Genomic DNA, 26,877 nt, shown 5'->3' with positions numbered 1-26,877 from the left:
CTTTTCAACATTGACAATCAGTGTATCAACTTTTAGGTAGTGCGTTTTTTAACCTTACCACTTGTTTGAATGCGCCTTTGAGCCTTCATTTTCTTTTAAGTGCGCCTTTGAGCCCTCACCTCCATTTTGAGCGCGCCTTTGAGCCCTCATCCCTTTGGTAGTGCGTTTTCTAACCCTACCTCCTTTTGAGTGCGCCTTTGAGCCCTTATCCTTTGGTAGTGCGTTTTCTAACCCTACCTCTTTTCGAGTGCGCCTTTGAGCCCTCGTCATCCACTTCTCTATGTTTTTTTACTTGGGTAGGTCACCCATTACAATGAGACCATTCCTCCACCTAGGTAGGTCACCCATTACAACGCGACCATTTCTCCATGTTTTTTTACCTGGGTAGGTCACGCCATAAGAATGAGACCACTCTTCCTCCTTTCCACTTGGGTAGGTCAACCCATTATAATGAGACCACTTTTTTACACCACACCTTGGTTATGGTTAAAGGGGATCAACGAAGGGATCTCAGTTTAACCTAATTGAAAAGGATTTTGGTTCTGGTTGAAGGGGATCGGACGAAGGGATTTTCAGTTCAGCCCAACCACACACACCTTGGTTTATGGTTAAAGGGGATCGACGAAGGGATCTCAGTTTAACCTAATTGAAAAGGATTTTGGTTCTGGTTGAAGGGGATCGGCGAAGGGATCTCAGTTCAGCCCAACCACACACACCTTGGTTATGGTTAAAGGGGATCGACGAAGGGATCTCAGTTTAACCTAATTGAAAAAGGATTTGGTTCTGGTTGAAGGGGATCGACAAAGGGATTTCAGTTCAGCCCAACCACACACACCTTGGTTATGGTTAAAGGGGATCGACGAAGGGATCTCAGTTTAACCTAATTGAAAAGGATTTTGGTTCTGGTTGAAGGGGATCGACAAAGGGATTTCAGTTCAGCCCAACCACACACACACCTTGGTTATGGTTAAAGGGGATCAACGAAGGGATCTCAGTTTAACCTAATTGAAAAGGATTTTGGTTCTGGTTGAAGGGGATCGACGAAGGATTTCAGTTCAGCCCAACCACACACACCTTGGTTATGGTTAAAGGGGATCAACGAAAGGCGATCTCAGTTTAACCTAATTGAAAAGGATTTTTGGTTCTGGTTGAAGGGGATCGACGAAGGGATTTTAGTTCAACCCAACCACACACACCTTGTTATGGTTAAAGGGGATCGATGAAGGGATCTCAGTTTTAACCTAATTGAAAAGGATTTGGTTCTGGTTGAAGGGGATCGACAAAAGGGATTTCAGTTCAGCCCAACCACACACATACACAAGGATTTTGGTTCTGGTTAGAGGGATTGCCCGAAAAGCAATCTCAGTCTATCCCAACCACACAGAGGATTTTGGTTCTGGTTAGAGGGGATTGCCGAAAGGAATTCTCAGTCTATCCCAACCAAACAGGATTTGGTTCTGGTTAGAGGGATTGCCGAAAGGAATCTCAGTCTAATCCCAGTCTATCCCAACCACACACAGGATTTTGGTTCTGGTTAGAGGGGATTGCCGAAAGGAATCTCAGTCTATCCTAACCACACACACACATAATATTTTAGGTTCTGGTTAAAGGGGATTGGCGAAAGGAATCTCAGTTTAGCCCAACCACACACAGGACTTTGGGGTCCGGTTGAAGTTTAGGTCAAATCAATTTTTGAGACGACCCGTTTTGGAAAACCAATTTTTGTTTTATCTTTACAACACTTTACTATGCACAAATCTTTGCTCCGTAAGCATTGTAAAAGAGGGGGGCAACTGTTGTAACCCATTTTTGGGTCCCCACATAAAAAATAATAATAAAAAAAAAAAATTCAAAAAAAATATATTATAAAAAAAAAAAACGCAAAACGGTGCCGTTTGGAAACGGCACCATCGTCTTCTTCCCCTGGACACGCAGAGAACAGGGGGAGAAGAAATCATTTTTTTTTCTTCTCTTTTCGCCTAATTTCTTTCCCGGCTTTGGCGCAATAAGACGCCACAATTCACCCACTTGCCTGGCGTTGTTATCTGTTGAAGGGTAGTGGAGGGGGCGGCCAACAGTAGCCGCCCCAAACACGTTCTCCCTCCCCTGTTTTCCTATAAATACAGGGGAGGGCTGAAGAAGAAAAAAAAAAAAGAGGAGGACCCGAAGAGAAGAGAAGGGAGAGCAAAAGAGAGGGGAAAAGAGAGAGAAGGGAGAGCATAGAAGAAGAAGAAGAAGAAGAAGGGAGCAGCAGAGGAGAAAAACGAAAAAAACAGAGGAGAGAGAGAAGGAAAACGCAGAGCCACCGCCGGCCACCCCACTGTCGGCGCCACTTCCTGTCGCCACCAGCAGCTCCGCCATCGACGACATCCACCACAGGTCAGCCCTCAACCCCTTATCTCGTTTTTACTATTCATCTTCTTGCTTGCAGAACGTGCACTGTGCACGTTCTGCATGCAAGAATTAATTACCCGGTTACTGTGCATGTGCACAGTAACTTGGCAAATTAATTCACGGTAACTGTGTGCACAGTAACCCGGTTACTATGCACCCTAATTAATTCTCTGGTTACTGTGCACACAGTAACCCGGTTACTATGTGCACAGTGACCAGCCCATGCATTTGGGCCATGTTCGGCCCAACCCATGTAAATGGGCCAGGTTTGGCCCAGCCCATGCAATTGGGCCTGATCCGGCCCATTTTTTTTAAAAAAATATTATTGTTTTAAAAAATATTTATGATGTTTCCATTTTTTTATTTATGTTATTATCGGGTAGTAATTTTTATGTCGAAAAAAATACAAATCGGGTATTAAAATACCCAGGTTTTTTTGTCACAAACTTCCAAAAATACAAAAAAATTTTAAAAAAAACATTTTTGTGGCATACGGCCAAGTATCTCAAATCTAAAACATCATATCGTATTTTTCATATGTCAAAAAACAATATTTTTAGCATGCATTTTGGCTTTAATAACCAGTTTTATTAAAGTCAAGAGAACATTGGCCAAAATTTCAAAAAAAACAACAAAATATTTTATTTTGTTTGATTTTAGTATCAAGGATTATGAATTTATACGTAAATCGTATTCTTGATATTAAAAAGATATTTTCTTTTGACGACTTTGAATAGTTAGTTTTTTACCCGATAAAGATAAGGATCTCCTTACAGAGAAGGTCTTTTCTTAAACCGTAAACGAACAAACAATTCAAAAACCACAACACGATTTTAGATTTTATCAGACATTAAAACAATGCAGCCTACCTTAGGTAGGGCGTAGTTGGGGTGCTAATACCTTCCCTTTACGCAACCAGTCTCCGTACCCGATCTCTAAAGACCAGTTAAGGTTCCTAGTAACCAGAATACTAGGTGGCGACTCCCAGTCCATATTTTCACATATAGAGACAAGAATTCCTTGTCTCTCTCCTTATTTTCCAGGAATAAACATTTCCGATTTTTCCTTGAGGGTGGACGATCGTCGCGCCGCCGCACACGTGCGACAAGTGTTGAGCTTGGACAAGGTGTCTGAGCCTATTAGAGGTGAAAGTGGATCTGGGAACGCTACCTAGACCCAAATATGTTGGGCTAAAGCGTGACAACTCGAGCCCATGATAGGTGAAAGTGGGTTATGGCGTGTTGCTTAAACCTAAACACACTGGGTTCAAGTGTGACAACCCAAGCCCATGAAGGGTGAAAGTGGGTCCGGGCCCGGGCGCGTTGCCTGTGTCGCACCCTTGCGGCGGAGCGCTGTGTCGTGGTGACCCAAAATTGATTTCGGGTTTTTTTTTTTTTGTGTGTGAATAAGACAAGGGTCTGGCTGCATAAAGGGAAGGTATTAACATCACTAGCACGCCCTACCTAAAGTAAGCTACTTGGTGTTTGGTTTGCTTTATAATCGCTATGATGTTGGTAATTTCTAATCCTATCAATTTTCTTAGGTTTGATTCAAACTAAATTTATTAAGATAGAAATCCAAGGAGATTCCATGTGCTTTAAAAACTCATTTCCCTTAGTATTTCAAGAGTTTGTGACTTGTAAATCGAAAGGAGAAGGGACAAAAATTTAGAAATGTAGAGCATTTTAAAAGCCTTTTTTTGTCTTAGTGTTTTATACTCTCACGGCTCGTAAACCGTGGATTAAAAAATTAAAATATCCTCGATTATAATCAAGGCTTCTTTCAAAGATATGTGATGACTTATTATGCCTAGAAAATTATTTGGATATTTACCCCTTAGGGTTTCTTTATCCAATTATTAACAGTGAATAATAACCAGTTATTCCCAATAATATTTTGAATATTCATCCCTTTGGGATTTCTTTATCCAAACATTAACAGTGAATAATAGATGAATTCCCCATTTTGGAGTTTTATAAACATGTTGTAAAATTCAGAAATGCAAGAAAATAATTTTTGTTGTGTTTAAGAAATTCATGCGAAAACACATTTTCCAAAACTTCCAGTATTTTTTTAAAAAAGAACATTCAAAACATGTTAGGGTATTGGCCATATGCAACACACAAGAAAACAATTTTTTTTGATATACATGTCTATTTTTCACATTGCGTCGAAAAACGGGTATTCTAAATACGAGATTGATATTTTTTATAACATAAAGAAAAGACCTTAAAATAAATATGTCAGAAAATCATAAATCTCTCTCTTTCTTTTATTTTTTTTGAAGAAAAAAAAGAAAAGGTAGGTCCAGCCAGGTCACTTGCATGACTGGACACAAAAGGGGTGCAACCCTCTCAAAGAATGGCGAGTTACTATTCAAGTGAATTAATTTACTTAAACAATACAAACATATGGTAAAACGCATGCAAGGAGACCACACTACTGTTCAAGTGAATTAAAATTCACTTGAACAGTGCAAAAACAAAGAAAAAAAAACAATGCATGTAAAGAGGAGAAGAGAGTAGACTTGGAGGCGAAAGTGAAGAAGCTGCAGCTACGTTGAAAGCATGTTCATCTGTTTCAAGCCTTTTTCTCATGTTATGTATTTGCGTATGTTTTCTGGTTTTTTTTGTCCTCCGTGTTTTTGTCACTCTCTCTCCTTGGTCCTGCACTTTCTTCTTCCCTGTTTTGCAGATGTTATATGCAAAAAAATGAAAGCAAAGACTGAAAGGGAGTCCCTGGTTGTTTATTGTTCTCTTTCTTTTCTTGTTTTTCCTGCTCTTTCTTCTCCTCCTTCTCTTTTACTGCTTGCCTTCCTGAACTCAGAGAAATTCAAGGATGAAGGAAAGAAACCCTCTGTTCTCTAGGTTTTTTTTCTCTCCTAACTGCCCGCCTCTCTTGTATTTTTTCTTGTCTTTCTTTTTCTGTTTTTTCTCTGTTCTTTTTTCACCCCTTAGTAGAAGAGGCTTATATAGCCTAACATGTAACTCTATTTAGGAAACAAATATTACATTAATTCTAGGTTGTAATCTCGGGTGAGCAAAAAATAAGAAACAAGAATATTTGATTCTGATTCTATGATCAGCAATGATTTCTTTCCAAGTTAGAGGATGGTGCAGCTCCTTTTCATCCTCCCATAGCTGGGACCATGAGGCACTAGCTGTTTACTTTGAAATGAAGCAAAAAAAACGTGGTTTGCAAATAAAAGGAAAGAAGATAATCGGGGTAGCTGTGCAAAGAAAAATAAAAGAATTGTAGACGGGGAGGCATTGTTTTCCTTTTCTAATCTAATTCCCGTTCTTCAATTTCTTCACTTGGTAAAATTTCTTCTAATTTTATCCTTAATCAACTCCCTTATTTTAACACCTTTTCCATTTGATCCTTGGTCCAAAAAAGGGCTTCAAATTGGCTTGCAATTGGTCTTTAATATTTAAGCAGATTCTGATTCTATGATCAGCAATGATTTCTTTCCAAGTTAGAGGATGGTGCAGCTCCTTTTCATCCTCCCATAGCTGGGACCATGAGGCACTAGCTGTTTACTTTGAAATGAAGCAAAAAAAACGTGGTTTGCAAATAAAAGGAAAGAAGATAATCGGGGTAGCTGTGCAAAGAAAAATAAAAGAATTGTAGACGGGGAGGCATTGTTTTCCTTTTCTAATCTAATTCCCGTTCTTCAATTTCTTCACTTGGTAAAATTTCTTCTAATTTTATCCTTAATCAACTCCCTTATTTTAACACCTTTTCCATTTGATCCTTGGTCCAAAAAAGGGCTTCAAATTGGCTTGCAATTGGTCTTTAATATTTAAGCAGATTCTGATTCTATGATCAACAATGATTTCTTTCCAAGTTAGAGGATGGTGCAGCTCCTTTTCATCCTCCCATAGCTGGGACCATGAGGCACTAGCTGTTTACTTTGAAATGAAGCAAAAAAAACGTGGTTTGCAAATAAAAGGAAAGAAGATAATCGGGGTAGCTGTGCAAAGAAAAATAAAAGAATTGTAGACGGGGAGGCATTGTTTTCCTTTTCTAATCTAATTCCCGTTCTTCAATTTCTTCACTTGGTAAAATTTCTTCTAATTTTATCCTTAATCAACTCCCTTATTTTAACACCTTTTCCATTTGATCCTTGGTCCAAAAAAGGGCTTCAAATTGGCTTGCAATTGGTCTTTAATATTTAAGCATCTTGCAATTGTGTCCCTGCAAGCTCGGGTAAAACAAATCCTTCTCGTGGTAGGAATACCTACTTTCATACTAGATATTCAAATGAGAATATCTTGAGCTTCTGATATTGAAATCAAGCGATTCAAAAGCCTAAATTTATCTACACATCCAGGACTACAACTTTGATGAAGGAGTTGAAGTGAGATAAAATCGTTTTAAAGAACAGAATTTAGCAGTAATCTGGTTGATAAAAAATGGTCTCTTGATCTAATTCAGAAACTGACAATGCCGAGCATCCCAATATGACTGAGAGTATGACCTAAGAACAACAATCACAAATTTTTTTTTTTATGGAAATAGAGTTTTTAGTGCAAAACTCGGGTCAAGCTCCTTTTCGCGGTATAAATCTCTACTTTCATGTTAGATATTCAAATGGGAATATCTTGAGTTTATGATATTAAAATCAAGTGATTCAATAACCCAAATTTATCTTACACATCCAACACTACAACTTTGATGAAGGAGTCGAAGTCAGATAAAATCGTTTTAGAGAACATAATCTGGTAGTAATGTAGTTGATTAAAAAGGATCTCCTGATCTAATTCAGAAACTGGCAATGCCGAGAATGCTGATATACTGAGAGTATGACCTAAGAAAAAATCAATAAAATTTGTGATGAAAATAGAGTTTTTAGTGCAAAAATCGGGTCAGGATTCTTCTCGCAGCAAAATTCTCTACTTTCACGTTAGATATTCAAAATGGGAATATCTTGAGTTTCTGATATCGAAATCAAGCAATTCAAAAGTCCAAATTTATCTATGCATCCAGGACCACAACTTTTATGAAGGAGTCGAAGTGAGATAAAATCATTTTAGAGAACAAAATCTGGAAGTAATCTAGTTGGTCAAAAAGGTTCTTGATCTGATAATGCCGAGCATCTAAATTTGACTGAGAGTCTGCCCTAATAACAGTATTCCTAGGACCTAATAAAGGTGTAGGTCAATTTTTCAACATGTCATGAGTGACAGAATATAGCTAAGATGGTTAGATATCATACGAAATCAAGTCAGAATCATAGCCTAAGTTGGAACAAAAAATTACAACAGCAGTAGAATCAGTTTTTTTAGTGCAAATTCTAAAGGATTTATCCAACCACAAAGACCAGATAAAGAAGGAACAAATTTAGCATTATGAAGACTCCTGATCAATCTAAGAAAACTTGATGATTTTGGCAATAAAGGGGAAGGATAAAGAGAGTAGAAAATAGCTCAAACAGGGTTTAGAAAAAATATTTCTTTCTTTGTTTTTGTAAATCTTCCAGCAAATATGAGCTAAACTTCTACACTTAGTTCAAAAGAGGTAAACACTGTATCTAGCACGTGGATTCCAAAAATAAGTAACAACAGCCTGGACCCAAACGGGTTGGGTTCGGGGGTATTAAATGTGAGAAATAGATCTGGCATGTTGTCTAGATCCAAGCATATTGGACACGGGGCGCACTCTCGAGCCCGTGGGGATGTAAGGCGTGTGCCTTGTATGAGCTTGGGCTTCTTGCCTGAGCCCATGCCCTTTAGAGGGTTGGGCTCAGGCTACATTATTCGAGCCCGCTCTTCTTGGCCCCCATTGTACTTTACGCTCGGGATACCAAGCTCGAGCCCAAGAGATGTTCTTGTTCGGCCTATTTTGATGAATTTTTTTGGGTTTATTTTATTTGAATTCATTAAGAGCTAACCAATTCCAAGCATGACAAACAATGTCTTATTCTAGGTCCAATTTATAAATCCCATTCTGACATATATAAAGAAATGTAGTCATAGAGGGAAATTTCCTTGCCTGCTAAGGGATGGGAGAATTGTGTATGACAAACAATGTCTTTTAATTCATTTTAAGTTTCTGATTAGCAGTTTAATCATTTCAGCTGAATGGTTTTTATGACACATTGTTTACTATTACGTAAAGCTATGAGCCATGGGCAGTACAAATTCTAATTGATTCTAGTCCATGCATGCCATTGGACTCATGTATTGTTTCAGTAAAGTGTTGGCATATCGATTTGACTTGAAACAGGATGCACAATTACTAGCTAAATTACCTAATTTTATACTTGGACCATGTAGTCAAACTCTTTATTTCAACTAGGTATAGAAAATTTCCTTCATTCAAAAAGAAAATCTCACGCATGAGATTATGTCTGGATTTAAACTTTGACGTGAGTTTAATTTAAAGTCATTGCTTCTGCATGCGCCGGTATAAAAGAGAAAGAGCAGAGAGAAAGAGCGCCACTACTTTATTATGTTCGAACGAGTGACGCCTAAAGGGAAAGTTATTAAAATAAGGTTAAAATCCCTATCCTAGATGCAGCCCTGAACGACAAGTTTTGGAATAGAACTGGTCACTCTAACATGGTTGTTCCGGGATAAACAATCAAGTTGTTTAGTAGTGGGATGGTTATGGCCAAATCCACTAAGCTTAAAATGCTCAGGAAGATGATTGGATTCGATGCCATCCTAGTCGGAAATTCCTTGACTAGCTAGCTAGCTAGCAGTGGCTGGATGGGGTGGTCTAGCTAAAAGATTCTTGACTTTTTCTATTTTGTTTTTAAAAAATTTTGAATCTTTGAATGAAACACGAAGAATAACTTTTTCTTCACCTTTGAATCCGTGGTCCTTTCATAGCAGATATATAGCTCTTTTCCAGCTGGGCTCTTTAGGCATGCACAAAATCGATGATGATCACACAGTTCCGTTGTCACTTCTTCTTGCTTTTGACTGATAAAAGTTTAATTAACGGGAGCCATGGAGAAGTGAATTTGGGTCCTACATGTAGATTTACTCGTTTTGCAATATCGTTGAAAATCATATACTCCCTGAATACACGCACACTTACCTATTTTTCCATGACTCCATCTGCACTACTCATAAATCCAACGTTTGTTACACCAGGAAAACTTTGATGTTTCAGAATTCAAAAGTCCATTACCCTATTCCATTTATGTAAACATATAATCTGACCTGAAACTTGCATGTTCTTCGTGTCTTTTTTTTTCTTATCTATTCCATGCAATTGTTCTGTCATAAAGTGGGATAAGTTTGGCAGGGCGAATGGGAATTTCTGTTTGATTTGCACAATAGTAATTAGTTATTTAATTATCGTGCCTCAAGTCAAACAGCTCTACTTGTTAATTTTAACGCAGGATTTTAAGCAAAACCAAGAATTACTATTGCAAACAATATCTTGTATACAAATATGAACGTAGAATTAACTAGCTAGCACAGATGTATAAAAAATGAGATGAAGAGAGAAGGCTGCAGCTGCATACATTGATTGAGCATCCAGCTTTTGTGTCACTTTAAGAAGTGTCTGGGGTATATAGCCAAAGAGCAACCACCTATAGATAAACAATCAAAGCATAATCTTTGGGCTAAAATTCTTGTTCTTCCTCTCAAGATATGATTCGGGATGGAAATAGATAATATCTCACAGAACATTTGCGTTGTAAAATATTAATATAGCTTTCATCTACCTTTTGCCACTTGCATCCACCATGTACAAGATCTCTGGTTTCTTTCCAAACTTTTTCTTCCTCTATAATGTTTCCTTTTTAGATATCAATAGCGATTAAAACTGGTTGGTGCCGAACAAAACTTTGTTAGGTTCAAGTTCTATTTAGAAAAGCTGTGGCTAAATAGCCCCCTTTTCTAAGATTCTGCTAATATAGGACCACGTTGACAGTACCCTCCATCATGCACTAATCTGATTAACTGATGTTAAGGTTACCATCACGCGAGGGCAAATTGATATTATTGATTGGTTTTTAGAATCTACAATCACATTAAGGATCAAATCATTATCATCGATGGATTGGGGCAGGTTATGATTGGCTTCGCAAGGATCAGATCCTGGTTCCGGCGCTTTCATTGATTATGTTATATGATGTTCTAGCTTTTACTAACTACAAGCAACATGGAAAGATTTTCTCTTTTTTTTGTGGAAATTTTGTGTGTGTGGAAGAAAAGGATCTCCTTTATGCAGCATGATTAATTTATCAAGTGTAGATGAATGTGCTCCACGTAAAGTGTGCTGAACCTTCCCGTTTCCCTCTCAAGTAAGCTCACGCCTTAGTCTGCTTTAAAAAACAAAAAAATTCAAAAGAATGACCTTAGTCTGCTTTCCACTATGTACATGTCCTACAGCAGAATAAATTAAACTCACCAGTATTAAAATATTAGTCACAAAATTTCTCGCAGTCAAGCAGAAAATTAACTTGTGTTGACTGAGAATTCTTAGAATTGAGAGTTTCATGGTTTGTCAAGAACTTGAGGTGGAGTCCGATAGGATGGAGCCTATGCAGCTGCTTACAACTGACATAGCAGATCATCATGATCCGCAGTGTGCTTTGATAGAGGATATTCGAGCTCTTGCTTTCTCTTATTCCTTCTTTTAGTCCATGCATGCATGCTCTGAGGGAGGGAGATAAATAAATGTGTCCATGTTTTAGCTCGTACTGGTTCTAGCGTACATCAGATGTGGGATCTTCCTCTCCTAGATTTGGAAGATGCTATTCAAGCAGATCGATGCTGTAGGTGTTATGTTTAGCAGGCTGTAATTTTTCTGTTTCTCCACATTTTATTTAGCAGGCCAAGTAAATCAAATACATACATTAGGGTACCATACAATCTTCAATATTAATTTTTAGGGGCAAGAAAGAAAAAAAATAAAATAAAAAACAGAGGCAAGGTGATTGTCGAGAAGCTTCTTCTGATGGAGACCATACATTATAAACTCTATGGTCGACGGGGTAAAGAAAGTGATTCACTCAAAAGAGAAAGAAATATGATATACATATATTAATTTATTTCAAGATCAAGAAGAGATAGATAGAGATTTCTCTCAAGGCCACTTAATTAGAGGAGGCTGATTCAGTTGACTACTTAATTAATGCAGGTTGGTTCCTTTGATTCTTGCTTTTGTCAAGACTTGACTATCTTCTTATTAATTTTGTAGTATTATCAACTTGGAAAATTGGTGGTAAAAAACACAAGATATATATACTAATTTATAATTATTTGTATCCTCACGCCTATATGCCAACGATCAATGGAACAACTCTCCTAATTCTCGGAGACTTTGGGATGTGCTGTTTGGAAAAAACGACATCCAATACATTTGCTTTTATAATTACACAAATACACACTGTTGTCTATACAGTGACTCATCTAAATAGTTCTTATAGATTTTTTATTGCTACAGTCCACTAAAGATGTGACAAAACCATACCATACGTCTTGTCATTTTTTGTCTTACTAGATTTATTTTTCTTGTGCCGTGTGGACAGTAACTATTAACTATAAATCTAGAACTTGGGGAGAATTTATTGTGTAAAATACATGATAAATTTCCTCACATGACATTATAGATGGACAGTTTACAATATTTTTTTGCTTGCTTTTTTTTTTTTAATTTATCTTTTATTGGATCAGATTATAAGTTAATTTATCAATGAATAATAAGATATCTAAAAGAAAAGGAATCAAAATAAAAAACAAAAAGAGAATTAGTGGCTTTTAAAAAGTTTGGGTAAAATGTTTATTGTAGTCCCCATATTTTTCCAATTATAAACATTGGTTCCTTAATTTTTCAAAATTTATAGGTAAAATAAATTTTGATCTCAAACTTTATTTTTCCTATTATTTTAGCTCTTGGTTTGAGAGAGGTGAAAGAAAGTTGACTGGATTTGATGCTAGATGAGAAACAATTTTGTTGGCACTATTTCAGCCATAAAATGAATAAAATTGGTGTTGAATTGTTCTTTGAAGAGGAAAGTTCAAATTTTTTACCTTGAAATTGACTACAAAAATATATTCGAGCTCGTTTAGATTTTTAGTTTCAGATTAATTTTAAATTTTGGAATAGTTTTTTGATGTTATAAAGAGTTTATCAAGTTGGCTTTGATGTTTTTATAGGTGTTTGGAATTTTTTTTTTAAAAAGATGAAAACTCAATTTTAGGGTAAAAAAAACTCACACCCTATTTTTTAGCCACCGAATGAAACACAAGCAATATAAAAGGACACGTTATGTGACTTGTTTTTTTATTAAAAAAGAATTATGGTAAATGACATGTTCATAAAAAAAAAAAATTATAAGCCCAAGCATAAGAGCCTACACTTCCAAGCCCAAGTGCAAGACCTTACATGAGGAGCAAGTGAGCTTGGGCTCTTAAAAGAAAAATACAATATTTTGATAATTTTAACATAATTGTTTGAAAAATTAAAGGAAAATTAATTCAATGAAATAATATAAAAAATATAAAATAAAAAAAAATTATCCACATCAATGATTCAAAAATAATAATATTGCCACAAAAGCTCTAGTCTTATTTAAAATGTATGGTTTAATTGAATTTTTTTAAAATATTATTATTATTTATATAAATAGGGTTTTATTTTAAAATATATAAAAAAAAATGGAGGGACAAGTTGAAAAATTGTTCACATAATTTCATATGCAATAATTAAAAAAGAATGAATATTACCACAGAAACTCTAGTATTATTTTAAAAGCTCATGTGCCTTTAAGGATGGCCCGTGTATATAGGCCTAAAAAATTGCCCATGCCTGGTTGGGCCTTTTAAAAACAATCCAGGTGTGCTTATTTTTTTTATTTATTTATTTTTTATTTCAAATGGAGCGTGTTAGCTGCTAATTATCTTCTATGACCTTAAAATTGAGTTTCGAGTTTAGAACAAAAAACCTATCTTTCAATGTTTTTTTACTTAAAAACACACATACAAAAAAAGATCTTTAAAACCTTAATAATCTCATTTTCAAGGGCAAAAACACTTTACTCAACCTAAAAAATAAAAATAAAACTAAACTTCTCGGCCTACAATCTTTTTTTTTTTTTTTCAAAATTATTAGAAACACAAACCACCTGCTTTGAACTCTCTTTCGGCAAGATGAATCCATTAACTTCAAGATTGAGTTTTTTGATCATTGAAATATAACAGACAAAAAGCTATCTCTCTTCTCTCATTTTTTAATAATTTTTTCTCTCCTCTTTTAACAGAGAGAAACTAAAATGTAAAAGAAATGAATTTCAATGTACACTTTTAAAAAAATTAAGGATCAAAGAGTAGGAAGAAGCGCTTCGAGCAATATGAACATAAAAAGGGACCATTTCCGTTAAATAAAAGAAATAATTTGTCGCTAAGCATTCTGGCTAGCCCTTCCAACTATAAAAATTATGTAATGACAATCTTTATGCAACGTATAAATAATATGGCATAGCAAACACGTGGGAACATGAAAATTAAGACAAACCCCAATATACAATGACATTCCGGCATATCAGGAATAAATAAGCTGGTTCAAATATTTATGTTAATACAAAAAAATTAATTTAAAGGTCTTAAATTTGCTTCTTAGAGGTCATCAGTTCGAGTCCGATATAAAAGAATTGCACCAAATGATTGTCGTGAATTATTATTCATCACATTATAATAGTGTTTATATATAATACAAAACCTGTGACTATGTAAGGAATGTTAATGAAGGAATATACAATCATAAACACAGCTGCATCTATTTAGAAAACGTAATAAAATCAGATATTCTATACATAGAAATATATCGTTGATAGATGAAGTTATGTTGATTTCCTTATATCACAAACCTCAGGACCACTAGAGGCTTACATGGTCATTAACTTCAGGGCCCGTAGGATTAGTCGAGGTGTGCACAAACTGACCCGAACATTCACGTTAATAAAAAAAAAACAAAGAAAAAAGTTTAATGATTAAACAATAAGAAAATATTCAAAGACCAGAAAAATAATTAAAGTAAACATGTTAATATGATCGATTAATGTTAATCGTTAATATTTTCACATTAAATACTTGCATGGCTTGGTGTCTCCATCCATTAAAATGAATTGTTTTAAAAGGCATGAGCATATATGATTCATAATATTTTTTAGGGTCATGCACTAAGGTCAATGGTAGTATAATAAATTATGATTTTTGTTCAGTAATATAAACTATAATTTATATTACTTGTGAGATATCTGATCAGTTGATGGATGAGATATAATAAAATATGTCTCCATGCACTTTTTGAAGAGATATCTTAAATTCAAATCCTTCATTTCTCAAAAACTATATGTTGTGATGTCGAGGTTGCATAAATTAATTACCCTAACTTCGAACACAACACACAAGATAGTATAGAGCAAGTAAGGAGTCGATCCCATGAGGAAGTTTTAAGTCAGATTTTTATGTTAGATGATATGCAATTTGGGGGGGGGGGTTGGATGTTATCTAGGCTAAAGCAAAAAAAAAAAAAAACAGAAAACTATCAAACAAAATTTAATAACATCAAAAAATTATCAAGAGAATAAACCTTGGTCGTAAGCACACATCCACCTATAGAAATCAGAACTGATTATGGAAATGAAACATTAATTTATATTTTGAATATTTACCTCTTCTTAACATTAGTTAGTTAACGGATCCGCTGTATAACTAACCCTTACCATCATACAACTACAGTGTCCGCACTAGTAATTTAATTCAATGGCAGCCTTAAGAACTAGATAAGTTTATTAATCAAGAAAACATAATTGTCCACAGTCTATGTTTGATTTGATTGAATGTTCTCTCTAAGATTAATAGCGTAGATCCGTCATAATTATTAAACTTAGTTGCTTTACAAGTTCATATACCACAACTCCGGTTTTGATATCAAACTTAGCAATAGATTGTCTATAATAAAAACTTAGAGTACGCTCTAGCAATTAAAATAAACAATCATAGAAAAAATAAGCATAGGAGAACAAACATATTCATCATATAAACTGAAAAGAAAAGGTAAAATAAATCTCACAGTTCTTAAAATCTGAAGGTTTTCATGTCCTTGCAACCAAGAAAACGAGTTTAGCCTTGCATGTTTGTTGAATAACTAATCAAAAAGATGGAGGAATGCATGATTTCGGGTTTCTTAGAGTAAGGGGGTGTTTTTCTCCTCTTGGCTGGTTACCCCCCTTCCCTTCTCTCATTCTTTTTATATCCTATGAAACCTTAGTCTTTATTTTACATTTTAAGTAGACTATTTATATTTAAGTACTTCCATAACTATTTTCCTAAAAAAGAAGAAATAGTCTTACATGAAATCTTCAAGCTTTGACTTAGAGGAGCTAAATTGCTGAAATAAAAACTTGGATATCGGTTTAGATGCTTCGAAACGTAATTTGAACTCGTTTCTTCACGAAACCTATTTGCTAACAGAATTCAGTTGTCATCTTTGAAAACTTATATCTCTCTCATATGATATCGTTTTTGACTGCAATTTGGAGATTTTATAGGCCTTTGAGTCAGGAATCCAACAAAATTGAATTTGCATCAATTGGACTTCTGTAGCTCCAGATATTCAAGTCGGAATGATCAAAGGTCAACACTAGCAGATTGCAAGATTTGATTTTGAAAGCTACGATTTCCATGGTTTTCCTTATTTTATTGTCTTGCTTTAGATGTCCAGAAAGGTATGGATGTTATATTTTTAATGCCACTGAAATCACTTCGTTTTGACCTTTAGAACTCACGCTCTGCACAAAACATCGACTGAAGGTCAAATATGTCAATTACCTTCAATTTACTCTTTTTTGCATCTTTCATCTAAAAGTGCCTTCAAAACATAAACAAAAAAATATCAAAGCATTTCATATATAAAACATATGCAAAACACTAGTTAAATATGAGTGAAACTATCGAATAATGTGGTTGCATCACTATCGAAACAAAAAGACATTGGCCCGGTTAGGATCCTCTATTAGGCAGAATTTATAACCGATGACGAGCCTAAACTACTGAGTTTATCTAGGTAGACTAAAGGGCCTAGATATACCCATAGCAGCTTAAATCATCTGCTAATTCACCATACGATACATATTTGGAGCCCATAAAGGCCAGTTGCAGATAAACCAGGTCCGACCTAACAGGATCAAGTTTGTGTAAAATCTTTAAGGATTCCGCCAGACTAGCAGAGCAGAGGTTTATATTTGCATAGAAACAACTTGATGATGGTGGTACATAATTGCTGATTACAATATCTACAGAGTGTTTACCCGCAACCAGAAGCTAATTCTATTTTGCATCCTGCTCTACCAGGCCAAAACTAGCTTTGAGCCATGCTTGTGAGTGTCAAAGCCACAACGCTATCTACTACTTGGACTGCAGCCAAGAAAAAGCAGGCCTAGCGCCACTTGGTGCTTAGGCTGTCCATTCTCAAGAGAGAATCCAAGCTTCATATGTCTCAACGTGGTTTTTTCCATAGTAATAGTATTTTTTAAAACAATTATTAATGATGATAATAATATTTATGCTCTTATAAATTTTAATGAAAATACTTAAAATTTTATAATACAAATAATAATATTTTTAGTAGCAATAATATGAATTATTATAAAAATCATATTATTTATAACACCAAATATAATAATATTTTAGAGATTAATACTATGAATTATACTAAAAAATAATATTAAGAGAGCAAATAATAATAGTTTTGAGATCAACACAAACTAAAAAAACAATAAAAAAAATTTTTACATTAAGAAAAAATATAATAATTCTTTTTATATTAATTATACAAAAAAAACAATAATATGAACAAAACAAACAATAATATTTTTACTATTAATACTTTAAAAATTAATTATGCTAAAAAAAGAATAATAAGAAAACTAAGAATAATATTTTTAATACCAATACTTGTAATTACACTAAAAGTATTGGCAGCCTAAGCACCGTATGGCGCTTGTCTTCCACCCAAAAGGAAGGAGACAAAGCGCCAGGTGGCGTTGTGTGTTGCCCAGCCTTAGGCAGGTAGCCCATACGCCACATGTGCGCAACCCCAAAGGGCACGCTTCTAGCCTAGTGCTTGGGGGTTGCAGGCTGCAACCTCCCCAAATGCCCCTACCAATAGTATAGTCCACAGTGCAAGCACTCACAGTTCACAGTATTCACGCTACAATGTAGTCCACAGTGAAAACAATCACAATACATCCATAAAATGTAGCACAATGCAATCCACATAGTAGCTCACGCTATAGTAAAACACTGATTCCTTTTAGTTATAGATAATAATATGTATTTTGTTATCATAATTGTTTTATATGATTATTTTCTCATATTTGTTATTCTCAAATTTATTCATACAAGTGCGAAGAAATGATGATTATTTTTTATTGAAATTTCAGTGCACCTTATAATAGTTTTTTAATTAAACATAAATGATTTTAATAAAAAATAAATGTTTTTATCCAATATATATATAAGAAAATAAAGTTTGTGATTAAATAGAGAATTGAAATATTTACAAATATTTATTTTAACAACTATTATAGAAGATAATTTTGATTAATAAAATATATTTTCTTTAAAAATTTAAAAATTATATTTTTTATTATAACTAAATAAAAATAGATTTTTGTAATTACCCATCGCATCATGTGGCCTATGGTCTTATTTGGTTTTGCATTTTAAAAGAGCTTTTGAAAAAAAATTAAAAATTATTTTATTTTTTTTGCTTCAAATTAATATTTTTTGGTATTTTCAAATTATTTTAATACACTAAAATTAAAAATATATTTTTTTTTAAAATAAAAAAATATATTTTAATATTTTTAAATAAAAAATACTTTAAAAAACAATTACAAATATACTCCCCCACCCCCTAGAGAGAAAATGAATCTAGGACCGAGAGCCTGACGCTCACAAGATGCCTTTCGGAGGGTGCCAACTCCACTGACCTAGTGGGTCTACTTATTGTAATCGTGTTGATGATGGAGTTTGGATACATAATTAGGCTATGTTTGTTTCCTGAAAAGTAGTTTTCAGGAAATTATTTTTCAAACTTTTCTGTGTTTGTTTGTCATTAAAAAAGTTGGTCAACGAAAAACACTTTCTAGTCAAAGAAAAATTTGGCTTGGTTTTCAGGAAAGTGTTTTTCCTTTTAACTATGTTTGTTTTTCGGAAAGTGGTTTCTGGGAAATCACTTTCCAAACTTTCTTGTACTTGTTTGCCATTATAAAAGTTGGTCAATGGAAAATACTTTCCAGTGAAAGGAAAATTTGGCTTGGTTTTCAGGAAAGTGTTTTCCTGAAAAATTTAGGCAGAAAATACTTTCCGAAAGTTGTGAAAAATTTAGAAATGTCATTATTTGTTGATTATATCAAATTTGATCCTCAAACTTTTGATTGGTATATATATTTTGTTTTGAATATTTATTTTTCAATTTCATCTCTTAAAATTTTATTTTTATATTAACTTTGGTCTTTATTTTTATAATTGCTATTTGTTTTTTCCTTATCATTTTTTTATTGAAATTTTTTTATCTATCAAATTTGGTCCTCATTCTTTTGATTGTTACTTATTTTATTTGAAATAATTTATGAAATGTTGATTATTATTATTTTAATTTCTTCATCTTTCATTTTTTTTTTAAAAATTTTTAGATTTAATCTCTATTATTTTGATTATTATTTATTTTTATTTGAGATAATTTATGAAATTATATTTTTTTTTCAATTTCATTCTCATTCAACTTTTTAATTTGTAAAATTTGTTCCTTATTATTTTAATAGACTTGAGAAAAATAAAATATTAATAAGTTATTTATCCAGCTCATTATCCTTGATATAACCAAAAACTGGAAAGTGTTTTTCCAACTTATTTTTCATTAAACTACCAAACATCGAAAAATACTTTCTCGAAATTCACTTTCTTAGAATTCACTTTTCCCAGAATTCACTTTTTGAAAGGAAACTACTTTCTAGCAAACAAACGAAGCCTTATATATAATTTATTTTATTTTAGCAGGTTAGATATATTTGTTTGGACTAATTTTTTATGAATAATTAGATTTATATTGTTAATTTTAAGGGGTTAAGCTTGTACCTAAGATTTAAAATCAATAAACCAAGTTCAAAAATTGCTATAAAATTACAACAAATAATTTAAACTCAACACATCAACTAAACTAATTAACTAAAATAAAAAATTAATTATAAAAAACCAAAAAAACATAACAACAAATTAAAATTATTGATATAAAGTATACAGGCTGAATCAGGGACTCGGGTCCCTAGGTTTCAAGTTCAACTTGCTATCCAGCTCTTGACTTATGCTATTTAGCAAGTTTTTTAAAATGTGATAATAATTTTTTTAAAATATTTTTAACTTGAAAATATATTAAAATATTTATTTTTTATTTTTAAAAAATTATTTTTAATATTAACTTATTAAAATGATATAAAAATAAAAAAATAATTTTAAATAATGTTTTTAAAATTTTGATGAAATACGGTTAAAAACACAATTACAATATTAATATTTCTGAGACGTTTTTTTAGCACCCCTGCTTAAAACGATCCCTTTAAATAATCCCACCAGGTTTTGTCCGTCCTCTATCTATTTCCACAGGGGCAACATGGTTTCCATCTAATAATCTGAACGGCTGAAATTGCACCACGCAAGTTAAAAAACATCCAACGGTGAAAGAGAGTAATGGAGTCTAACAAAGTTTACACAATTCGGCTATGTAAACCCTGATCACACATCCAAACTTTATTATTTCCTCAAATATTTGTCTCTTCTCTAGGGTTTTACTCTCTTATCATCACGAACACAGAGCTCTTCAGGTATGGTTTACGAAAAGAAAAGGTGAACTACACTTTACTATGGGGTTCTTGTATGACTTTGCTTGTGTTGGTGTTTAGTTTCGAGGATAATTGATTTGCAGGGATGGCGCGGCCAGTTTTCGTGGGAAACTTTGAGCACGAGACAAGGCAATCGGACTTGGAACGCTTGTTTAGCAAGTACGGAAAGGTGGAGCGAGTTGACATGAAATCTGGTAAACTGTACTGGGTCTTCTTATCTTTTTGTTAATTTTATCTGGTGGTGAAATGCACAATGCACAAGGACTTATGAAATCGAGTTGACTTATTTGCTTTGCATTTCATTTTGAATTATTATTGTAACTCCTGTTTTGAAACTCTGTTGATATACGGTAGGATGGTTTTGGTTCTTACAGAAGTTCAAACTGTGGTTTATTGTGTCATGAACGAATGGTTTCAAACTAAGTCTTAGTGATTCCTCCAAGGGATTGTTAGTTTTGGTTTTGGTGGTATTTGGTCATTAAGTGCATGATGGGTTATCTTGTTGATTTTTGAATGGATAAATATTCTGAAATTAAGAGTTTGTTGGATATAAAATATGCAGCCACTCGAGTAGTGGTGATCACATCCAAATTAAAAATACAGTCGGGAGTGAAAAAAATGGAAACGGGGAATTTGAAGTTTCTTTGGAGAACATCTCCATATTAAGTGTTTGTTTTGACGCAGGAACTCTTACTAAGGAAATTTGAGCTTCTATCTGGGCTCGCCAACACTTGTAGTAGCTTGGAAACTCTCTTGCTTGTCTGCTCTCCTTCTCCTTCCACTCACAGATGGAATCATCCTGTGTTTTCTTCACTCGATCATCTGTCACTCACCCACCTCACCGCCCTAACTTTACATTTCACAAGAATGGTCGTGATGATCTCAGTCAATTTACTATGCCTTGTCCGCCACTACTGATAGTAGGAGGGTGAATTGAAATCTGTCATGCTATGCCTTCCATTTCTGAACTAGTGCTATCTGAATGGCGAAGCATGCTTAGCAATGACATCTCAGACCTGAAACTTTTGGATTTTAAACTCTTAAATGCCAACATCTTCATTTAGTTCATCATGCAACGCTTCCACAATCTACATCCTTGTGTGCATCAGCCCATCAAGTATCTTGCAGGTGTTGTATAAATATCAAATTCTTGCCAGGATAAGCAATCCTGATTTGGCTGATGTACCCTGGTTAAGTGAATTTAATTCCAAGGTTACGCCTCTTATTCTGTCTCTGATTTGAGGAGTTGCTGCAGGGTTTGCTTTTGTTTATTTTGAGGATGACCGTGATGCTGCAGATGCTGTACGTGGACTTGACAATATACCTTTTGGTTATGACAGGCGAAGGCTTTCAGTGGAGTGGGCTCGGGTATATGGTTTTTTTTTTTTTTTTCGTGGTTCTTTTATTTTTTTTATTTTTATCTTATGTTGCATCTTTAGTTGCTCAAGTTGTTGGTATATTTCTGTAAGTAGTTGAGATTGATTTCATCCTATGCTTATATCATGAATATGCTAGGGTGAACGTGGTCGGCACCGAGATGGGCCAAGCTCGACAGCAAACCAGAGGCCAACTAAAACCTTGTTTGTTATTAATTTCGATCCAATTCATACCAGAGTTGAAGACATAAAAAGACACTTTGAGCGTTATGGAGAGGTGCTGCATGTCCGAATTCGACGGAACTTTGCATTTGTGCAGTTTGAGACACAAGAAGACGCCACCAAAGCTCTCGAGTGCACACACATGACGTTAGTCAACTTGTTTTGATTAGTTTTCTTGTATAAATGACTTGGTTAGATTTTTAAATTTTCAGATCAGCTGATTAACATATTGTTTTGTTTTGCATTTCTGCAGCAAGATATTGGACAGGGTGGTTTCTGTTGAGTATGCTTTGAGGGATGACAGTGAGAGGGGTGACAGATATGATAGTCCCAGAAGAGGAAGTTATAATGGAAGATCACCAAGTCCAGTTTATCGCAGACGGCCAAGTCCTGATTATGTTCGAGCTCGCAGCCCTGTTTATGATAAGTATAATGGTCCAGTATATGACAGGCGCCAGAGTCCTGATTATGGTAGGAACAGAAGCCCTGAGTATGGCAGATACCGAAGGTAGTGCTTTCTACATGAAGAGAGAATTTCTTATAATCGTCCCCCCCCCCCCCTCAATTTTCCCTAGGAAACCGCAAATTGTTTTTTTTTTTTTTTAAAGTTCTTGGACCTCATTTTCTCTTCTTCCAGAGGAACCACTCATCTTTGAATGTCTGTTGTTTCTTATGTTTGTTGTCAGTCCGTCTCCAATTCGAAGATCGAGAACATGAGGAGTCTGAGGAAGCGTCCTGCTTGGTTCTGTCGTTCTGTGTGCCATTTCCCTGTGTAATTGCAATAGATCTACTGTGTGGAGAAGGCATTTTGGCATTGTATGTAGTTTCCTCGTTAAATTTTAATCTCATAGATGATAAATTTCTGTCAAACCATCTCGAAATCTCTGCCGATGTCTTTAAAGGTGTTATTTTTGTTATGCGGTTGAGAAGTCGGATTTCAATTTAATTAATGTGTTGTTTCCTAGTAAGCGATGGACAGTTAGGCGTAAAGAACTGTGAAACATATTCTGAATCATTTCATACAACACTCCTCATTGGGCGCTTGGGCGTGTTTCACCTCAAATATCACGCGGAGAGATTTGTCTTTGGGCTTAGTTTCCTGTTATTGTTTATTTTTAACATGAATTTTTGTGAATTGGAGTGTAATAGTAGAATTACTATTTTCACATAAACTTGCAAAGTGTGTAGCTCTTGGGTCTGCTTCCTGATCTATGATTAATGAATCTGGTGTTGCAGCCATATCCAAGTCTCTTGAGCTTGATATTTAAGAGGGGCTCAAAACTTTTAGGTCTGGTGTTGTAGCTAAACCCACTAAAACTTGAGCCAGACAAATTTAATAATTATAGTAATATTAAAAATATTATTACTTGTATTGAAAATATAATTATTTTTATTATAATTAAAATTATTAATATAATAATCAATAAATTTGAAAAAATAGTAATATTTAAAAACAACCATAGATTTGATTTGAAGGGTAAAACTAAAAATTATTATTATTATTAAATTTGAAATTTTTTTTTTATTACTATCAAAGAAAAACCATAATTTTTTTTTAAAGAGATTAAAAAATATGTGAACTTGGGCTAGGCAAGTTATATTATTATTATTATTAACATTACTATTGAGTTTGGAGTTGCAACTAGACCCAATGCTTTGGGCTCGGTGTTGCAACCAGGCCTAAGAATGTTGAGTGTGGCTGAAACTCCGAGCCCAAGAGCCTTGGATATGGTTACAACGTCAGACCCCAAGCTCTTGGGTCTTCCTTTGCAGATAGACCCAACACTCTTGAATCTTAAGTTGTTTTGATAATTTTTATGAAAAAAAGGGTTGATCCACGACGTGGCACATGCCATCTAATTAGTACTTTCTAAGAGAGGATAAGCCTATCAATTATCCAACCTCCTCTTTAAACATTTTAGGATTGTTATATCCAAGTTAATTTTAGTCCTTTTGATTTAGAATGTTGACCTACATTGTTCAATCTTTTTTATGCACTTAGAATACAAGCCTCTTAAAATTTTTTTTTTGAGTGAGCAAACTGCGAGCCAAGTAGCAAAAACTAGATTGCTTTTTGCTAGCTCATGAACAAAGAATATATCTTATAGAGCAAACCATAGTGGGCTTAGCTTGGCTAATGGGAGATGAATACAAGAATTGCAAAGAGAAGAAGAATTTGCTTAGATACTTAGGCATGCTAGACCCCATACTTATTATTGAATTCGATAACACTCCTTTTTGTGATGGAAATTTTTTGATAAAAAGATTTATTAACTAATTGACAAAGTTGGAAACTTACTTTATTTCAAACAAGTTTCCTTATCATAAAAAACTTGGACTTATCATATAAAAACTTTCTTGTAGTGCTAGAGAATGATTGTTTGAATTTTTAGACTTTAAAACGTGTATTGGTATGCATTAAATTATATCATGGCAAGATTTAAGACAATCATCAATTATGGAGTTTATACAAGATGATTATGAAGAGATTTTATATTGGGTAGATAAGCAAATAAATTGTTATTATTTTGCCTTTTGTTCAACCTTCTCAAATAACAAGGAAGAAAAATATAGAAGAGATGTTGTCTCTTCAAAGTAGACAGTTTCAACATCATCTTAGTGACAACAACAATATTGTTACAAGTACTACTCTATGTGTCAATGTTTTATCTATTATCAGTGAAGAAGAAATCAAAGACGCTCCTAAATTAATATCTTGTAATGATTATGAAGGTATTGCAAAGAAAGACACTAAAGATGATGAGGAAGTCAAGTTTGAAGTTAGAGAATGTGTGAATGAACCATAAGTGGACTTCATAGGAACATAAAATATAATGTCAGATATAGATTTTTTATTTATTATGTATACATCATAAATTAAATGTTGAAGTTCATATATAAAAGAAATGCTACTTCATGAATATATTGGCTACAATACTTTATTGGAAGTATTTATTCTCTAGGAGTGGAAGAGTTTAATTTCTAAAAGTTAACTCGAAGATAAGTTTTTTAAAAGTAGATGGGACTAATGTGTGGTTCTTGGAAGTAGATGGGACTAACCAGGGTTCGTTGTTCATCATTATTCGCATAATAATGCTTATTGTATTATTTATTTAATTGTTAAGATTTTTTAGGTTTTTAAAAGTTTAAAAAGAATTCAAGATGTTGTGTAAAATAGAAATAACTTTTAATCTGATTGTTAAATTAAGCTGAAATAATAACAGGACATTCCTTATTTTTATTGAGTTATAACTTTAAAGGAAGTTTTCAAATAAGGTTTAAAAATTATTATTTTTATTTTTCTTGTTATATTTGAATTTCTTTTTCTATTTAGATTATAACTTTTAATTTAATTAAAATTTTACAACATGAGAATCCTAAAGCTAGGGATTCTATTAGCCAGGTAAATTTCAATTAGGAATCAAAAGAAATTTGGATCTATAATATCTGGTTTATTTTAAAAACATTCGGATTTAAACTATTGAAATTTTTAATATAATATAGAGAGTCTTCTCTAATTTTCTCCCCGTTATACACGCTATCTGCCATGCGAGTTTGTGTCCCTTTCAGTGAGGGGGGGTTCCGTTAACCTGAGAGCAGCTCCTGAAGGACAAAAATGTTACCCTGCATATACTTTTAATTGAACTTCATTCTCATCAACAACAACCTGCTCTTACAACATAATCATAAAGAGACAACCTCTTTCTAAGTTAATACAACAGGAAAGATCATGCCGAGGATTTCCTTAATTCTTGTTTTCTAGTGCTTTCTCGAGCCAGGTTTCAGCATCCTGCATCATCTCAGGACTGAGTCTCACCATCAGAGTACAAAACTCTGTTTCATTGAGGACTCCATCTCCATCAAGGTCTCCTTCTCTCACCATAGCCTCCGCATCTTCCTTCGTCATCCCTTCCATCCCTAGACTCGCCGAATTCCTTCGCAGGCTATCTGATGTAATCAACCCTTTTTCAGGGTCTGCCAGAAGACGAAAGCCTCCACATAATTCAGACACAAAAGCCTCTGCATCAAGTTTCTCCGCCATCACCGGTAACAAGTCCTGATACTCACTGCTTGTTGCAGTTTTCATCTCTTTGTGATCCTTCTCCATTTCTTTAGATGAGAAAATCAGTGGGCATAAACAAGAGTGTGGTGTGGACATGCATTTATATAGGCCTTAAGGGCGTGCAAAGGTTGACAGATTTATCCGGTCTTTTTTTTTTTTTTTTTTTTTTGGATAATTGTTGGTGTATATGTCAGTTTACATACCTCGATTAATTTTTTAAGATCATGAAGTTAACAATAGATAATCTTAAAATATATAACATTTAAATTAATAAATTTTTTAAAAATAAATTTAAAACCTCTCAAGTTAAATCATAATTATTTATCTCGCCTTTTACAAGCATGGAAAAGTGTCATTGCTTTTCTATATGGACCCATATCATTTGGGCAGTTTCTAGCGAAGCTCAGAAGAAATCGAACGCATCGATATCTATCCACTGCTCATGTAAATGGACGGTCTGATTCGGGGGCTAGGACACATATATCAAGAAATAGGCATTCTGCACATTACAAGTTCTGTGGTGATGCGACCATTTTAAATTATTTTCTTTAATTTATTCAAACATTAGAGGTTTCTAGGAAGGTTCATTTGGGGGGGAACATAGGACTTCTAGACGTAATCTTAATAATTGGTGGAATGATTTGCTTAAAATGTCCGAGTGGTGTGCTTCTGTGAAGGTTCCTGTTCTCTCTCTCTCTCCCTCCCTCCCTCCCTTTCTTTCTCCATCAATATGATGTTTAGATTCTTCAATTTATTTGTTCTCCGTCCATTACATGCTCAACTAATATGTCCCATCCAATTTTATATTGATTCAATCACTTAACGTTCCAGATTGGTAGCAATTCATTTCACATGCTTTCTGCTTAAAACCCATGAGCGAGTTTTTTTTTTTCTCTATAATTCCATCATTATTAGCACCTAATAATCAATTAATCATTCATTAAGTGCTT

General features: G+C 34.1%; 2 protein-coding genes across 6 annotated transcripts; one reads left to right on the top strand and one right to left on the bottom strand.

The window, feature by feature from the left end:
- Positions 1-20,100: 20,100 nt before the first annotated feature.
- Positions 20,101-22,810, top strand: LOC118063443 (serine/arginine-rich splicing factor RS31). Of its 5 annotated transcripts, none has more exons than XM_035077478.2 (6): positions 20,101-20,248; positions 20,350-20,460; positions 21,522-21,634; positions 21,782-22,011; positions 22,118-22,372; positions 22,551-22,810. In XM_035077478.2, the coding sequence occupies exons 2-6, from the start codon at positions 20,352-20,354 to the stop codon at positions 22,579-22,581; spliced, it is 738 nt and encodes a 245-aa protein (XP_034933369.1). In that variant the 5' UTR covers positions 20,101-20,248; positions 20,350-20,351; the 3' UTR covers positions 22,582-22,810. The 5 variants fall into 5 exon arrangements, with proteins under 5 accessions (XP_034933369.1, XP_034933373.1, XP_034933371.1 ...); XM_035077482.2 differs by having other exon boundaries at positions 20,183-20,270; XM_073407294.1 differs by lacking the exon at positions 20,101-20,248 and adding an exon at positions 20,951-21,394 and having other exon boundaries at positions 20,340-20,460.
- Positions 22,811-25,359: 2,549 nt separating this feature from the next.
- Positions 25,360-26,069, bottom strand: LOC118063444 (calcium-binding protein KIC). Its single transcript, XM_035077485.2, has one exon. The coding sequence runs from the start codon at positions 26,021-26,023 to the stop codon at positions 25,610-25,612; it is 414 nt and encodes a 137-aa protein (XP_034933376.1). The 5' UTR covers positions 26,024-26,069; the 3' UTR covers positions 25,360-25,609.
- Between the last annotated feature and the right edge of the window lie 808 nt (positions 26,070-26,877).

This window comes from Populus alba, chromosome 2 (assembly GCF_005239225.2).
Source record: "Populus alba chromosome 2, ASM523922v2, whole genome shotgun sequence".
Taxonomy (NCBI): Eukaryota; Viridiplantae; Streptophyta; class Magnoliopsida; order Malpighiales; family Salicaceae; genus Populus; species Populus alba.
The sequence above is the reverse complement of the archived record's forward strand: the minus strand, read 5'-3'. Positions and strand labels throughout refer to the sequence as shown.